The sequence below is a fragment of the Pan paniscus genome, chromosome 13 (genome assembly GCF_029289425.2).
Source record: "Pan paniscus chromosome 13, NHGRI_mPanPan1-v2.0_pri, whole genome shotgun sequence".
In the NCBI taxonomy this organism is placed as follows: Eukaryota; Metazoa; Chordata; class Mammalia; order Primates; family Hominidae; genus Pan; species Pan paniscus.
Window position 1 is genome coordinate 21,509,519 of NC_073262.2, and position 17,730 is coordinate 21,527,248.

The window sequence follows — 17,730 nt, forward strand, 5'->3', positions numbered from 1 at the left end:
TAGAAGACTGTACCTAACCCAGGGGATGGAGCCAAGCCAGGAGAGCCCAGCCTGGATCAATCACACCCTAGCTCAACTGTAAATGCCAAGAGGGAAATAAACACTTATTGCTGCATGCCACTGAGATGTGTGCAATTGTTATGCCGCCTAGCTGACTGATACAGGGTAGGAAATAAACTCCAGGGCGGTATCAATGTGTGTGAATAGTGAACGAGGTTTCCCAAAAGTAGATGTCAATTTCCAATGTAAGAGTTGAAAGTCCTCTGGCAAAGAGGACTCCCTTGAGAGCAACAGAGCAAGGTTAGAAATGAGATAACACATCTATGATGGGAAGCCCTGTGCAAGAAAAGTTCAACTTCCTTGGTGATTTTCCTTTGGACTATAGAAACAGTAACAATGGAGGATAGTTTAACTTTTTCTTCTCATCCAACAATTCTTTTTTTTAACTGTGGTAAAATATACATAACATAAAATTTACCATTTTAACCATTTAATGTGTGCAATTCAGTGGTATTAGGTACACTCACAGTGTTGTGCAACCATCCCCAGTATCCATTTCCATTACCCCGAACAGAAGCTCTGAACTCATCATTTAGCAATAACTCCACATCCCCCCATTTCCCCAGCCCCTGGTAACCTCTATTCTACTTTCTGACTCTAAGAATTTGCCTATTCTAGATACCTCACATAAATGAATCACATAATATTGGTTTCATTGCACCTCGCTTGTTTCGCTCAGCACATTTTCAGGGTTAATCTATGTAGCACCATGTATCAGAATTTCCTTCTTTTTTTTATTATACTTTAAGTTCTAGGGTACATGTGCACAACATGCAGGTTTGTTACATAGGTATACATGTGCCATGTTGGTTTGCTGCACCCATCAACCCGTCATCTACATTAGGTATTTCTCCTTAATGCTATCCCTCCACCAGCCCCCTACCCCCTGACAGGCCCCTGTGTATTATGTTCCTCACCCTGTGTCCATGTGTTCTCATTGTTCAACTCCCACTTATGGGTGTGAAGTGGAGCATCTCACATTTCTTTTGCCCTTGATCCTTCCTCTAAAATGTAACAAGCCAAGATAATGTGGGGGGAGGGGGTATGCCAACTAAAGAAATGTGTGGTGTCCACCAGTGTCTGTGAGACAGGAATGTCATTCTGCTGAGAGGACTGAGTCCATGTTTCCAGGTGGTGACCAGCAAAGAGGGACTGGGGTCCCCAGGGTTGCTGGGAGCACCTGGGGAGAGCATGTGGCTCCCTGGAGCAACCACCCAGAAGATGTGGGAGATGAGAAACAAGCCCTTTTGCTGTCTACATCAACCTAGAGAAGAGGGGGAGAGGCTGACATTTAGTAGCTATATGCATGTGTATATGTACACATATTGTATATATTCATTAAATTTAAAAGTATTAAATACATTTTAGTTGTAATTTACAGGAGGGACAAATGAAGATGAAAGAATTGCTGAACTTTATGTAAAATTTTCCTCAAAACAAGAGCTATTCATTTTTTTAAATCCCTTTAAATTTTTAAAATTGAGTTTGTATAACCACACTGAGCCTTTTTTTTTTAATTTGTACTAGTACCAAAGAGTATAATGACAAATAGTATTTCCCTTCCATAACCTTTACCTGCTCTCCAGGCAACCATTTTCAACTCCTTTTAGTTGTTTATTTTCATTTTTGTCTCCATGTTTTAAAATTATATTCTTGGCTGGGCACGGTGGCTCACGCCTGTAATCCCAGCACTTTGGGAGGCTGAGGCGGGCAGATCACAAGGTCAAGAGATGGAGACCATCCTGGCTAACGCGGTGAAACCCCGTCTCTACTAAAAATACAAAAAAAAAAAAAAATTATCCAGGCGTGATGGCGAGCACCTGTAGTCCTGGCTACTTGGGAGGCTGAGGCAGGAGAATGGTGTGAACTTGGGAGGCAGAGCTTGCAGTGAGCCCAGATAGCACCACTGCACTCCAGCTTGGGTGAAAGAGCAATCTCTTTGAGATCTCCGTCTCAAAAAAATATATATATATATTCTTTTACTGTTGTTATTTCTTGGTTTTTAAATTTGAGACAGTCAAACTTCCTATTAGGGAAGATAAAGATGAGATGTTTTAAAATCTCCCTACATATACTTCTCTCCTCATATATTACATATACTAATCTTCATTTCATTTTTAGTGAAGAATGGTCTATATTTATAATGACTTATTTTGACTAGGAAATATTGTTCGCTGCTGAGTCAAATCATGTAAAATGATTATGTGTCTTTCTTGTACATTTTGTTTTTCCTGAGGTCTATCATCATTGTTTTTTCATTGGATTAGTTTTCCATGTACATATGGCTAATTTTTCCAAGTGCTCTCACAGCTCTGTTACACATCTATCCACAGTCCTGTTGGTTTTTCCTCTGGAGATTTCTGTCTCAGAGTTCTCCTTCCTCTTGCTCCACCCAGGCCTGCTATCTGGCTGTGGTTTGAGGTGCCCTCTCCCTGTCTCCTGGCTGGGGTCTTATTTCCTAGGTATCATGGCTTTTTCCTTGGTTTGCTCTCATTTTGCAAAAGCACAGAATTCTCTAGTAACCTCCTAAGAAAAAGTACATGGGGGTAAATTTTTGAATCTTTGCAGAAGTGAAAATGTTTTTATTAATTTGATTAATTATTAAACTAATTAATTTGGGTAGAAAATACTAGGCTGAAATAATTTTCCTTCCAAATTTTGAAGGCATTTCTCCTCTTCCTGTATTGTTAATAAGAAATCCAATTCTGATTCCAAATCTTTTGTATACAACTTTTTTGTTTTGTCCCTAGATATATGTAAGATTTTTCTTTGTTCTTAGGTATTTTGAAATTTCTTGAGGAAATGGTTGTTTTTAAATTTATTGATTGGATACTCAGTAGGCATTTCAGTCTGAAGACTTGTGTTCTTCATTTCTGGGAATTTAAAAAATATTATGTTTTTAATTTATTATTTCCTCCCTTCATCTTTATGCTGTCTCTCTGGAATTCCCATTAGCAGAGTATTGGACGAGGTGCACTGATTCTCCAATCTTTTCATCTTTCTCTACTATTCTACCATTTTGTCTTCGTGATCTTCTTCCTCTTCCTCTTCCTCTTCCCCTTCCCCTTCCCCTTCTCCTTCTCCTTCTCCTTCTCCTTCTTCTTCTTCTTTCTTTTTGAGATGGAGTCCCGCTCTATTTCCCAGGCTGGAGTGCAGTGGCGCAATCTCAGCTCACTGCATCCTCTGCCTCCCAGGCTCAACTGATTCTCCTGCCTCAGCCTCCCGAGTAGCTGGGATTACAGGTGCGTGCCACCAAGCCCAGCTAATTTTTGTATTTTTAGTAGAGACGGGGTTTCACCTTGTTGGTCAGGCTGGTCTCCAACTCCTGACCTCAGATGATCAACCCTCCTCAGCCTCCCAAAATGCTGGGATTACAGGCGTGAGCCACCGTGCCCAGCCTTTGTGATTTTCTTCATAGAAGATTTCCTTGACATTATCTGTAGAGTTTTTTTTATGAATGTTTTGTTTCATACATTTAACTTCCAAGAATCCTTTCTTACTCTGAGATGATTCCTTTTCCATAGCATCCTTTTCTAGTTTTGTGGCTCAGGCATCATTTTCACAAAGGATTTCCAAATATTAGTTGTACGTCTTAAGTTTGTCTCCTCTTGTCTACATGATCTGTTTCCTTGAGGCACTTTTCTCATGATTGTTTGCTTCCACATTGGAGGCCCTCCTCAATGTATGATCTAAGCTTGAGACAGTAACATAGTCCTTGGAACCACTGTGGACCTAAACAGCTTCTTGCCTGGTGGCCTTCACTGTAACATAACCAGGCCAAGAGGGAGCCCACTGCTGGGGTCTATGAGTGGACTCTCCTCAGTGTCTGGGGCCTTTCCAGGGTGCCACAGGGTGACTTGACAGTTTCTCCTCTGCCTGCTACAGGCATTGAGGTTATTTTTTCCATACAGCTATCACTTCATCACTTTTCATTTTCCAAAGATTTCTGGAAATTTCTGCTTCATCTCTGTCTCTTGTTTTGTTCTCTTTGTATGGGTTAATACCTTTTCTATTCCTTTACTGTCATTTTAAAAGTGTTTCCAGAGGCAGAGCAGATAAATATATGTGGTCAATCTGTCATCTTAAACTGAATGCCCTAAGCATATTTTTAAAAATTTCTCATAAATTTAATAAGAGATTGTCAGAGAAAAATCACTAAATGGTACTTTTCTATATTATTTTATTATTTTTATTAACTAAACAAAAACATACATTACATATTCTTTCCTTTTTGGTTTCAGAGCCTGAGTCTAAGTCATCATTACATGGAGTTTTGGAAATATTGCTAAAATCATGTCAAAGTTTGGATTTCAAAATATTTAGACCACAAACGTTTTGTATAACTTTTGTCTTTTCCTAGAATTTTAAATCCACTTTCTTTTTTCTTGTTGATCACAAAATTCACAGGCCTTCACCTCATTAATTACACGTCAGAGCTGTACTTCAAGGTTCTGAAGAGAACAGCTTTCTGTAACATTGCCCACTGTCTTCTCTGGGGTGTTCTTCAAGGAGCCCTTTGATTTTCTGAACTGAATCTTTTCTAGGGTCTTTTGCAGAACCATGGAACTGGTGCCCATCCATTGCTTTTCTGGGTAAATTCCACTTTTTAGCATCCCATAATTTTACATTGAGTTTTGGTTTTGCTACATAAAACTATGGTAATTTTTTAAAGAAGAAGTGCTTAAGTTGTAAACTGTGTGAGTCACTGCATGTCTAACAGTGTCTCTGCAGGGTGTATCACCCTTTGTCTCACTCAACACATAGTCGTGGTTGGTCCCACTGTGGTGTATAAGTTCACCTCTTGCTTGACAATTCTATGATGAACTTCCACCATCTCTTTCTTTGGGTTATTTTTCCAGATGGTAGACATGTTTTGAGGTGTCTGCTTAGCCCCTGAACCAACAACTGCGTCCTGGGAAGAACCCTTTCATGTCTAGGCTGGGTGGTTTATGCTGTGTGATCCTATCCCACTGATTAGACCAAAGGAGAAAACCTAACCAGGTGTGAGACAATCTGCCTTCCTTGGATATTTGGTGTTGGCATGGGGAGAAAGCCAATCTCTCCCATTTCCAAAGCATGCAAACTTGGAGGCTATGGAGCATCCATATACTATCCTGTAGAAAGCAACAGAAAAATCCAGTCTGCAGAGAGAAAGAATAACAAAGCAGACACAAATAAGAGAGAAAATATGTCAAGTGGGTTCTGTTAGCTATTTTGGAGTTTAATTTTGGACTCTTAAGTCAAGATGGCAAAATCTGGGAGGAGATATAATAAAAATCTTTTAAATTCTGAATAAAGGCTGGGTGCAGTGGCTCACGCCTGCAATCCTAGCACTTTGGGAGGCCAAGGCAGGTGGATCACCTGAGGTCGGGAGTTTGAGACCAGCCTGACCAACATGGAGAAACCCCGTCTCTACTAAAAATACAAAAAAATCAGCCAGGCGTGGTGGCGCATGCCTGTAATCCCAGCCACTCAGGAAGCTGAGGCAGGAGAATCGCTTGAACCCGGGAGGGAGAGGTTGCAGTGAGCCAACATCATGCCACTGCACTCCAGCCTGGCAACAGAGCTAGACTCTGTCTCAAAAGAAAAAAAAAATCTGAATAAGGTAAAGAGACTCCACATCATCTCTCTTCTCACACTTTATAATTACTTGCCTAACAACCAGAGACTGGAAAGATATCGCTTCAAGGGGGGAAAGGGAAGTAATAGTCTAATTTATACAATGAGAAATAAAAACAGGAAACTCATCATTATATAACCTATTCAAAACTCAAAATTTTAGCAAACATTTATTGGGCACCTACTATATGCTTAGCAGTCTGCCCATCACTGGTGACATGAAGGTGAATGGGACATAGATTCTGTCCTTGAAGCTCATGGTCTCCAACAGGGGCCAGAGAAGTCAATGGCCAGAGGGCCCAATGTAAGTGCTGTGAGGAATTTTAAATGGGAGTGGCATTGCCAAGTCTGCCATTATGAGAAGGAAGGAGGATGGGGTCAGAGTAGTAGTAAAGAACCCCTAGGAGATGGCTCTACCATTTAAGCAAGAAGTGAGGATTGTCTTTGAAATAATTACTTTTCAGTGTCAACTTGACTGGATTAAGGGCTAACTGCATAGTTGGTAAAACACTATTTCTGGGTGTTTCTGGAGGAGATTGGCTCAGGAGTTGGTAGACTGAGTGAGGAAGATCTGCTTCAACGTGGGCAGGCACCATCCAATCGGCTGGGCCCTGAATACAACAAAAAAGGCAGAGAAAGGTAAATTCACTAACTTTCTCTCTTTCTCTCTCTTTGCTGGAACTGGGACACCCTTCTCCTGTCCTTGAACATCAGAATCCCAGGTTCTACAGCCTTGGATTTCAGAACTTGCACAAGTGGTCCCCCCATGGTTCCGAGGACTCTAGCTTCTGACTGAGTTCCACCATCATCTTCCCTGATTCTGAGGCCGTCAGACTCAGAACCACGTTGGCCTGAGCCATGTTGCTGGCAAGATGGAAGGGAAGGAGGCGCCCAGCACTGCATGCCTCTAAGATGCGTTGGGTATTTCCTAGTGTCTCAATGTAACTATTCATAGTATCTCTTCTCTCTCAAAAATTGCATGGATGACCCTTGGTAGGATCCGGACTGGAAAGTATCTAGTGCATACAAATGGCCAACAGGTAAATGAAAAGCTGCTCAACATCACCAATCATGAAGGAAATGCAAATCAAAGCTGCAATGAGCCATCATCTCACACCTGTTAGGGGGGCTAATGCAGGGTGAGAACAAGTGCTAACAATGATGTGGAGAAAAGGGGACTCTTACATACTATTGGAAGAAATGTAAACTGGCTTAGCCATTATGAAAGACAGCATGGAGCTTCCTCAAAAAATTCAAAATAGAACTAACATATGATTCAGGAATCACACTTCTGGTCATAAACCCAAAGGAAATGAAATCAGCAACTCGTAGAGGTACCTGTGCCCCCATGCTCACTGAAGCACTATTCACCATTGCCAAGATGTGGGAGCAACTTACGTGTCTATCAACAGATGAATGGATGAAGAAACATGCCGCATATATACAATGGAATGCCAGTCAGCTTTAAAAAAGGAGATCCTATCATTAGTGACAACATGAATAAACTTGAAAGACATGGTGCTAAGTGAAATAAGCTGGTCACAGAAAGAAAAATACTGCATGATCTTACTTATATGTGGAATATTACAAAGTTGAATACAAAGCAGCAGGGAGTTGAATGGTGGTTGCCAGGGCCTGGGAGGGGGTGGGAATGGAGAGATATAGGTCAAAGGGTATGAAGTTGCAGTTACACCAGGATGAATAAGTCTAGAGATCTAATGTACAGCATGAAGACTGTAGTTAATAATACTGTATCGGGCCGGGTGTGGTGGTTCACGCCTATAATCCCAGCACTTTGGGAGGCTGAGGTGGGCGGATCACCTGAGGTCGGGAGTTCAAGACCAGCCTGGCCAACATGGTGGAACCGCGTCCCCACTAAAAATACACAATTAGCCAGGCATGGTGGCGCATGCCTCTAATCCCAGCTACTCGGGAGGCTGAGGCAGAAGGATCACTTGAACCTCTTGAACCCGGGAGGCAGAGGTTGCAGTGAGCTGAGATCGCACCATTGCACTCTGGGCTGGGCAAAAAGAGCGAAATTATGTCTCAAAAGTAATAATAATAATAATAACACTGTATCGTACACTGGAATTTTGCCAAAAGAGTAGATTTCAGGTGCTCTTACCACACACACACACACACACGCACACAAATGGTAACTTTGTGAAGAAACATATGTTAATTTGCTTGACTATAGTAATCACTTCACTGTGTATTTCAAAATATCATGTTGTACACTTTAAGTGCTTTTTTTTTTTTGAGACGGGGTCTCACTCTTTCACCCAGGCTGGAGTGCAGTGGCACAATCATGGCTCACTGCAGCCTCTACTTCCCTGGTTCAAGCATTCCTCCCGCCTCAACCTCCTGGGTAGCTGGGACTACAGGCACACACCACCACACCCAGCTAATTTTTAAATTTTTTTGTAGAGACAAGGTCTCCTATGTTGCCCAGGCTGGTCTTGAACTCCCAGGCTCAAGCCATCCACCTGCCTCGGCCTCCCCAAGTGCTGGGATTACAGGAGTGAGCCACCGTGCTTAGTCTACAATTTTTATTTTTTAAAAAAGATTATAAAAAAGAATCCAGTGAATGTGGCAAATCGAAGGGCACTGGTGAGGCTGGTTTCTGTGGGTGGAGCGTGGGAGCCAGGTTGCAGTGTGAGAGTGAGTGGAAGTGGAGGCAATGAAGGTGGATGCGTCTTACAGGAAGCTGGCCACCAGGGGGCAGAGAGCAGAGGGCTATTTACTGCCTGGGCTGGATAGACTTGGGGAAGTTAACCAGCTGATGAGAAAAGTCAGCGGAGAGGAAGAGGGTGAAGGTTGGGTGAGATGGCTGTCATTGTGTTGTCTTGGGAAGGAAGTCGGTAGGGGTAGGAGTAGGGACAGGCTGTCGTCTGGGGAACAGCCTCTCTTCCACTTGGATGCTGTTATGGACTGAATGTGTCTCCACTAAATTCATATGTTGAAGACCTACCCCCAGGGTGGCTGTATTTGGAGGTAGGGCCCATAAGGAGGTAATTAAGGTTAAACAGCGTTGTAGTAATAGGGCCCTGATCCTATAGGATTAGTGTCCTTACAAGAAGAAACACCAGAAAGGTGTTTCCCTCCCCTCCCCTGCATCCACACACTCACTGGAAATGCCACATGAGGACAAAGTGGCCGTGTGCAAGCCAGGAAGAGGGTCCCCACCAGAGACCAAACCCTTGGGGATCTTGATCTCACACTTCCAACCTCCAGAACCGCGAGATTGATTTCTTTTGTTTAAGCCCCCAAGTCTGTAGTATTTTGTTATGATAACACAGCTGACTAAGACAGACGGGAAGGAAAGGAACAGAGGGTACAATTTAGACACATCTGTAAGAGCAAGATGTTGGTTAGAAGTTCATCCAGGTAGTCTCAACTCTTGGGAAATGGAAGGTGAGCCCATCTGTTGAATATGAGAGGGAGGCGGGAGGTGAGAAATTTGAAAGACACGTGGCCATCAGGAGCACGCCTAAGAGCCTCAGGTGAGGGAAGTGGGGTGGGACATGGCGGCATCTGGAGATGACTCTGGGAACCTCAGGAGCCTGCAGCACAATGGGCTAAGACTGAGGGACGTGATGAACCGGGGATGACCCTCCCCAAATGCCATCCTTGGAACAGACGCACAATGTAGAGGCTGGGTGGGCTCCAGGAGTCCATAGGAATGCTGAGCAGCCTTCTGTTTGTAATGTAAGCAAGTAGATAGCATCTGAGTATTGTGGTTTTACCTTGAGCTGCAGGTTGTCCCGAAGCCTGAGTGAAGGTCAGTGGTGAGAACCTATAGCTTGCTAAGAGCAGGAATGCAGAGACCAAGCTGGGGCTCACTGCAAGAGGCTGTTCTGGTGGTGGAGCTCGAATCCCAGATATTAAATCTAGGCTTTCAGCAAGGGGGTGCCAGGAAGAGAGGCTATGTCCTCCCTTGTCATGGTAGGAAATCTGGGGACTTCCCAACCTGGGTGGGGATCATGAGGACAGGGTGAGGGTGGGAAGTTCTGTGGGAACTCCAAAGGGTGATGATGCCAAAGCAGGTGGACTCCCCCTTTTTTTTTGAGATGGAGTTTTGCTCTTGCTGCCCAATGGAGTACAATGGCATGATCTCAGCTGACTGCAACCTCCGCCTCCCAAGTTCAAGCGATTCTCCTGCCTCAGCTTCCCGAGTAGCTGAGATTACAGGCATACGCCACCACGCCCAGCTAATTTTTTTGTACTTTGAGTAGAGACAGGGTTTCTCCATGTTGGTCAGACTGGTCTCAGACTGGTCTCAAACTCCTGATCTCAGGTGATCCACCCGCCTCGGCCTCCCAAAGTTCTGGGATTACACGCATGGGCCACCGCGCTCCGCCTAAGTGGACTCCCCTAAACAGTTTGGGAACGGGTATCTCCTCCTGTTGGATTTTGTGACCCCATGCTCATTTCTGGGCCCCTCAATAAACGCTGTGTGTAACTCAGTATTTTTTTTATGTTTCACAAATTGATTAGTTTAAATGAAACTTAATGCTATTTTGAAGTTTGGGAGATAATTTTATGACAGCTCCTTGGGCACCAGAAACCCGGAACAGGCCTCTCTTTTGGAGCAGATGCATGTGCTGGTTAAGAAGCTCTGCGGTGGCTCACGCCTGTAATCCCAGCACTTTGGGAGGCCAAGGTGGGTGGATCACGAGGTCAGGAGTTCAAGACAAGCCTGGCCAATGTGGTGAAACCCCATCTCTACTAAAAAATACAAAAATTAGCCGGACATTGTGGTGCATGCCTGTAGTCCCAGCTACTCAGGAGGCTGAGGCAGGAGAATCGCTTGATCCTGGGAGACGGAGGTTGCAGTGAGCCAAGATCTCGCCACTGCACTCCAGCCTAGGTGACAGAGTGAGATGAGACTCTGTCTCAAAAAAAAAAAAAAAAGAAAAAGAAAATAAAAACAAAGGAAAAAAAAAGAAAACAAAACAAAAAAGAAGTTCCAGGTTTAAGGTCTCATGTCACCATGTCCAGCTGGGTGGCCTTAAGCAAATGGCCTCACATCTATCCAAGTGTCAGTTTCCTCATCTGCACCATGGGGCTAATAACTGTTGAAGTGAGTGTTAGTGTTAGGAGGGACTCAGCAGAGTGTCTGGTAGAAAATAACAGTCAATTAAAGGAGCCTTCATCATCCTTCACTTATTAACTTCAGGGATAATAAAAATCTCAAAAGAAATCCACAAATACTTCTTCAGAAAACTAGAAAGTGTTTTTCCAGGTACACAAAAAAAATCCCCAGTGACCCTCCTCTGAAAAGTCATCAATAATCAGCTCCCAGGCTGGGCATGGTGGCTCATACCCATAATCCCAACACTTTGGGAGTCTAAGGCAGGAGGATCACTTGAGCCCAGGAGTTCAGGACCAACCTGGGAGACATGGTGAGACCCATCTCTAAAAAAATTAAAAAATTAGATGGGGATGGTGGCAGGTGTCTGTAGTTTCAGCTGCTTGGGAGGCTGAGGTGGGAAGATCACTTGAGCCAGGAAGTTCAAGGCTGCAGTGAGCCATAATCGCACCATTGCACTCCCGCCCGGGCAACAGGGTAATTACCAGCTCTGCAGGCAACGCTTGCAGGCCTTTCTAAGGTTCTGCTCACTGTGCAGCCACAGGGCTTGTCAGCTTCTGGATCCAGATGCATGACTGGACAGGGCAGCGACCACCATGTACTGAAGGCTTCCATGTGCCAGAGCCTGTACTTGGAATTTTTATATTTCTTAGCCATCAACTGAGGAGGGATGGAGATAGGAGGGAAAAAGATGGGAAGGGAGGGTGGAATAGATCAAGGAAACATTCTCCACAGAAGTCCTTTGTCCAGTTTGGAAACTGGTTTTCATCAGGCACACCTGTTTCCATCCTCTGACTCAGATGCCCTATCACCAACCCCACTGCCCCAAACCCAATGTGAAATGAATACCTATTGTTAGCCCTATCTGTGTATCTGTCCTGAAACATGACAACCTTTAAGGCGGCGGTTCTCAAGCAGGGGCGATTTTGCCCTTCCTACCCCCAGAAAAAATTTGGCCATGTCTAGAGATACATTTTCTGTTGTCACAGCTTTGGAGTGATCATGGGCTTCTAGAGGGCAAAGATCCATGATGCTGCTAGACATTGTACAATGCACAGGACAGCTCTCAGAAGAGAGAATTATCTGGCTCCAAATGTCAGTGGTGTGAAGAAACTCTGCTTGAAGGAAAAACCAGCCCCACACACCTCACTTAACTCACTAAGGTTAACAAATTGGCAGTTTGCCAAATGTCATGGATTAAAAAGCCCTACCTTGAGTGACTCTTTCTCTACAGCCTGAAACATTTCTGTACAATTTAGCAAGTAAGGAGTGCTTTCAAGAGGTGATTCTTCCTTATTTGTTGCTGCATCAGCATGATTTCATTCAGTCATCCATGCATTCATTCAACAAACACTCACTGAGCTCCCTCTTACACTGTGACAGACTCTAGGGATGAAAGATGAACAAGATGAGTCTCCATGTTCAAGTTCAAAGTGTGCGTATTGGGGTTTGGGGGACAGATGTGTTAGTAAATAATTACAGTAATGTTCCAGGTAAAAGTTCTCATGAGATGTATGGGGGTGGGGCCGCAGAGGGGGCTGTGATCAGTATTTCTTATAGGGAGGCCTCAGAAAACTGCCCCATTCGGCCACTTTTTGGGTTTCACTTACAAGAGTCACTTCTGACGCCTCCCTATATGGAGTAGAGGGAGAGCGATAATAAGCAATTTGGCCTCACTGACCCCCTTCCATTAGGAAGATGCCTATAATCTCCCTCAAGGGGGAGCTTCAAATGAATAAAAAATTATTTGAACACACTTAGATTTCAAAATCAAATGTCTGACCACCCAGAGTCAAACAGAAGGAAAGCAGGGCTCCAGAGGCTGGGAAATATTCCAACCAAAGTAGGTCAGTTCCACTCCTATTTATTACAGGAGTTCTCAGCCAAGAAGTGTGAGATCTAAGGTCTACAGAAGCTGTAAAATAACCCAAGGACCACGACTTATACACAGGAAACCATCTTGTGATTATGTAAGGCAGCAATGCACATTTGAAAATACAAGGGACCGCCGGGCGCGGTGGTTCATGCCTCTAATCGCAGCACTTTGGGAAGCCGAGGCAGGCAGGTCACCTGAGGTCAGGAGTTTCAGACCAGCCTGACCAACATGGAGAAATCCCATCTCTACGAAAAATACAAAAAATTGGCCGAGCATGGTGGCACATGCCTGTAATCCCAGCTACTTGGGAGGCTGAGGCAGGAGAATCCCTTGAACCTGGGAGGCGGAGGTTACAGTAAGCCAAGATCGCGCCACTGCGCTCCAGCCTGGGCAACAAGAGTGAAACTCTGTCTCAAAAGAAAAAAAAAAAAGAAAAAGAAAAAGGAAATACAAGGGGTATAAAAGACAGAGCCCTGGATGTTGGGAATCAAGAGATCTGGGTGCTAACCTTAGTAGGTTAAGTGGGGTATGTGGGGCGAGTAGAGCTGCTAGTCCCGGCTCTACTACTAACTTGCTGATCTCGGGCAGCTCCCTTCTCTCTGAGAGTCTCAGTGTGCTCATTTTTAAAATGAGGGATTGGGACCAGAGCATAATGAAGCATCCTTCCAAGGTACACTGAAGACTTAAACCAAGTGAAGCCTCTCATTTTCCCCTTCCATTTATTCCTGTGATAATCCAGTGATTTCCTTGAGATAAAAATGTAGGCTGAACCTCAGTCCTGCACTCGAGGTACCAGTTACGACAGTCTCAGAGTCACTGCAAATACTTAAGAAGGAGGCTGGGAGGGTCCCAAGGAAAGAGCTATTGCCTCTCCCACCCCCAGCCACGGAATAACACACCTTCTGGCTCTACCTGGCTTTGCACTGTCCCCAGTATCCCAGTTGGCATTTCTCCAAATTGGGAGTCAAAACTCATGAGTGCATGCTGTTGCTCTAGCATCTTGCAAGGCCAGCACTGCCACTGAAGAGAGGAGGCTCCACGGTGGCAAGGGAGCTCCAAGCAAGCTCCAAATTGCACTCATCCCAACTACTGCTGCTGAAAGTCTTGGGGCTACCAGAAAAATGAGCGTCTCCTGAGTGTCAACACTCTGGTCGGCTCCGGGAGCATTGGTTTTCCTTATAATCAAACCAGAGGGGACTAAGGGAAGACAAGGAGGCTGGACACCATGAGACTTGCCCAGGACAGAGATCAGAGACTCAGTTGGGTCCCCAAGCGCGTTCCCTGGGGAGCTTCTTGGAAGAGACGCCTTGGGGACCAGTTTGGAATGCTAGTGGGAAGGGATGATTCTGGAATCTGGCCCCCACCTCTAACCCCCACTCCCTCCCCATTCCTTCCTTTCTGCTGGTCTGGGTGGGGCCACTCTCTTTATCAGAGATCCCGGAGCTCAGAGAGGCCCGGGACTCCCAGGAATTTCTGTTGGAAAGAAAAACAAACCACCCATCCTGCCGCTATTATTATTATTATTATTATTATTATTATTATTATTATTATTTTCCTCCTCCAGCCCCTTGCCAGGACCTGGCTTTGGGGAACAGCAGCGCCCAGGAGCCACCAGACACGCAGACATTAGGGAGCCGCATCCCACACGAGACAGTGTGGGGAGAGTGGCAGGCGGTCCCATCGCAGACCCGGAAGCTCCTGCCCGAGCTCCCTCAGGTTTTCCCACCCGCAGCCCGTGAGTGTGAAAATGTCAAGGTCTGGGGGCAGACTGATACTGATGTGGGTTCCAATCCTCTTTTTCTGACTTGCAGCAAGAATTTTTATTCCCCCTCTCCTCTCCTTTCCTTTTCTTTCCTTGTCTGTAAGGTGACGGTGATAATATCAGCCTCGAAAGGTGATTACAAGGTTTCAAGGAAAGATTGGAGGCAAAGCGCCCAGGACAGTAGGCACTGCCACGGGCGGCTCCAGAATTTCCGTCTAGGAGAGTTTCAGAAGCCAGACCAGAGGAAGGGGTCGGTGGTGGGCACAGGGATTCATCTTAGAGCTGCCTTCGTCTGGCGCGCACGATGTTTTTCTTTGGGAAAGGGTCCCTCCGGAGAAGAGCTGGGAGAGATTAATGTTGGGAGGATTGGGAGGGAAGAGTCCCTATTCCTCATGGGAAGATCTGCTTGTCCCTCTGCACCTGCATCCTGCCCGAGGCCGGAGAAAGGGCGAGACTGTCGCTCCCTCGGGCCCCCAGCCTGCAGAAGGGCGCAGTACTCACCGAGCGCGCGGCGCAGGCGAGCAGCACCGGCAGTAGTAGCTGCTGCAGCGGCGGCGACAGGTGGGGACGCATGGTGCCCGCACGTTCCCCGAGGGCGCCCAGACGTCCGCCTGCCCGTGCCCTCTGCCCGCTCTGGAGCTCAGCGCCCCGCGCAGGGTCCCGGGCTCCGGCTGGCCGCTGCGCCCCGAGGAGCCATGGCTGAGCCACCCGACCTGCGGCGGGCCCCGGGACTGCTCCTCCTCGGACCAGGTGGCCGCGCGCGCTAAGCCGCCCGGCCCATTGATTAGGACGCGGCGTTGCCGGCGCGCCTCCTCCACCCGGCAGGGACTGGCGGGGGGCCGGCGAGGAGGCTGGCAGGGGAGGAGGCAGAGGGAGGGCGCGGGGACCCGGAGTCGGCTCCCGCAGGCTGGGCCCAAGCTGGAGGAGGCCAGGAGAGGGCACGCTGGCTTAGCCTTCTACACGGCAATCCCGCCCAACCCCGGGTCCGGAAAGAGCACTGTCTCTGGAGTCCACGGACCGAAAGTGCAAGCTCGCTGGGGGCCGGTGGGCAACTTAGGTCACCTTTGTAAGCCTCGGCTTTCTTATCCCTAACAACGCATCTGATAATACCCACTCTCGGACTGAAAGTTGTGACACAGTCAAGGCCCATTGCATCTATTCCCCCCGATAGCTACCTTGCACTTTATTTCCGATTTTTTTCATTATTGAAGTCATTAGCGCTAATTCCATGAAGTTTCACTCCCATGAGCTCCTCCTTTGATGATGACCAAGGAGGATCTGTGGTACACTCAGGTATCTGGGGACCGTCCTGAGGATGAACCCCCTGGGAGGGTATTTAAGCCTCAGGCAGGTAGTCCCAGTAGCCCTCTCCATCGGTGCTGTGTATCCTGGAGGTTTGCTTTTGGCCTCTTAGTACAAGGCGTCTCTTAATACAAAGTGTCCTCTTAGTACAAGGCGTCTCTTTTGGCCTCTTAGTACAAGGCGATGGCCCTTTTTTACTGTTACATAAAAAAGAGAGTCTCACCATGTTGCCCAGGCTGGTCTTGAACTCTTGGGCTCAAGAGATCCTCTCACCTCAGCCTCCCAAAGTGCTGGGATTACAGGCGTGAGCCACTGGGCCCAGCACTAGATGGGTCTTGCAAACTCAATTTTCCTCAGTCTGCACTGGTGCCCGCTCCCTTCCTTCTTCTCTCTCCTCCTTTCTTGATCTTTCTCCCAGGCACTTTAAGTACATCAGCTCATTTAATTCTCCCCCACACCCCTAGGTGATACGATGTCCATTTGACAGAGGAGGGCATTGGAGGTGGAGGAGGATTCATTACATGTCTGGGTACTGCAACTCAAAGGCTCAGACAGGAAAGCCTGAATCTACCCTTACATGGCTGACCTGACTCTCTGTAACTGGCCCTTATGCAGAAGGCCATGCAGCAGTTAAGGTAACAATGTGTTGTCCTTAGCAGCCTTCCCTACCGGAAGAGACTATTAGTAAATTGAGGCTGGTAAATCCCAGCAGAAATAAAAGGGAGGAAAATCCATTCAGCTCCTGGTCCAAAATCAATGCTCAGTACACATCAAACCTAAAGTATACATAATCACCAACCCCCTGCTAGAAACTCTTTCTACATAAATACTCACCCAAGGGCCTAATGAAATGTGCAAGGATGTTTGCGGAAGCACTATGACAGTGGCAGGAAATGAGATGATATATGGGGAAAGGGAACCACCCTTATGTCTTTCTTTCTCATGGGCAGCAGTCATTACTATAATGCTCCTGACTTGTTTCCACCCCTTCCCTCTCTCTGTCTGTCTGTCCCCCACCTCTCTCTCATGTACCCACACGCATGCATGCAGGCAGGCACGTATACACAGGTGAGGCCAGCTTACATGATTGATGCATTTGGAATAAGGAACTGGCATGAGTTCGGTCCCCTCCTCTCTCCTTCCTTTGACAGTGTGCCCCCCTACAGAGAGCCTGTAACTGGATTTCCCTGGGCCAGGCTGTGATTAGTGGTCAAGGCTCTACTGGAACTGGTCCAGTATGAACTGTGACAGGGTAGTGGTCTCTCTAATTCTGGGGTTTAGTTAGGAAACCCACTTGCCTACAAGTATAAACCACATTCTGCAATACTGACTTTATAAAGTGATATTTGGCCGCATCTGTCTTGATCTTATTTCTCAATTGGTTCAAGTTTCAGGCTGGAAAGAAAAATGTTATTTCCTAGGCTGCTTGAACCGCAGCACCCTAAATGTCCATCGCAAAGTGCCTGAGGTAAGGACTTGCAATTTTTACTATACAGACTTCTGTGTTGTTTGAATGTTTTCTGTAACAACGCTGTGTATGGCTGTTTGGGGTTGAAATAAATAAAAAGAAAACAACACAAAAATGCAATCCGTGCTTTATACCAGAGCTTCGTGATATCTGATGAAAAAGCAAAACAACATTAGTTCTGGGCAATTCAATACATTTCTGGCCTGTAGCAAGCCATTCTTGCTTAAATGGGAAGCTCTGCCTCTCAGAGAGTTGAGAAAACGGATTGAAGTGCTCCCTGAAAGGTCCTTAAAACCTGCCTAAGACAATTTCACAATAGGGGTAGAAGGGAAGAGGTAGGAAAACTAATCATATATTTACCACCTGTCGTGTGCTCGGGAGTCTGTTAGGAAGCTCGGGTGCGTTATCATATCCAGTCCTCCAAGACCATAAAAGAGATGGGAACTGGAGGCTTAGGAAAGATAAGTGGTTGCCTCCATCAGCACAGCTAATAAGGGGAGGAGCCAGGATTTGAATTCAGGACTGAGCCCAAGCCTGTGTCGTGAAGGAAA

At 46.1% G+C, this 17,730-nt stretch overlaps 1 protein-coding gene across 1 annotated transcript in view; it reads right to left on the bottom strand.

Moving 5' to 3' along the window:
• SCTR (secretin receptor) overlaps positions 1 to 15,406 on the bottom strand; it is an 85,453-nt gene extending 70,047 nt beyond the window's left edge. Inside the window, exon 1 of the mRNA XM_003819149.4 lies at positions 14,911 to 15,406. Coding sequence (XP_003819197.2) covers positions 14,911 to 14,982 — 72 coding nt within the window. The 5' untranslated portion in view covers positions 14,983 to 15,406. The remainder of the gene's footprint in view (positions 1 to 14,910) is intronic.
• Between the last annotated feature and the right edge of the window lie 2,324 nt (positions 15,407 to 17,730).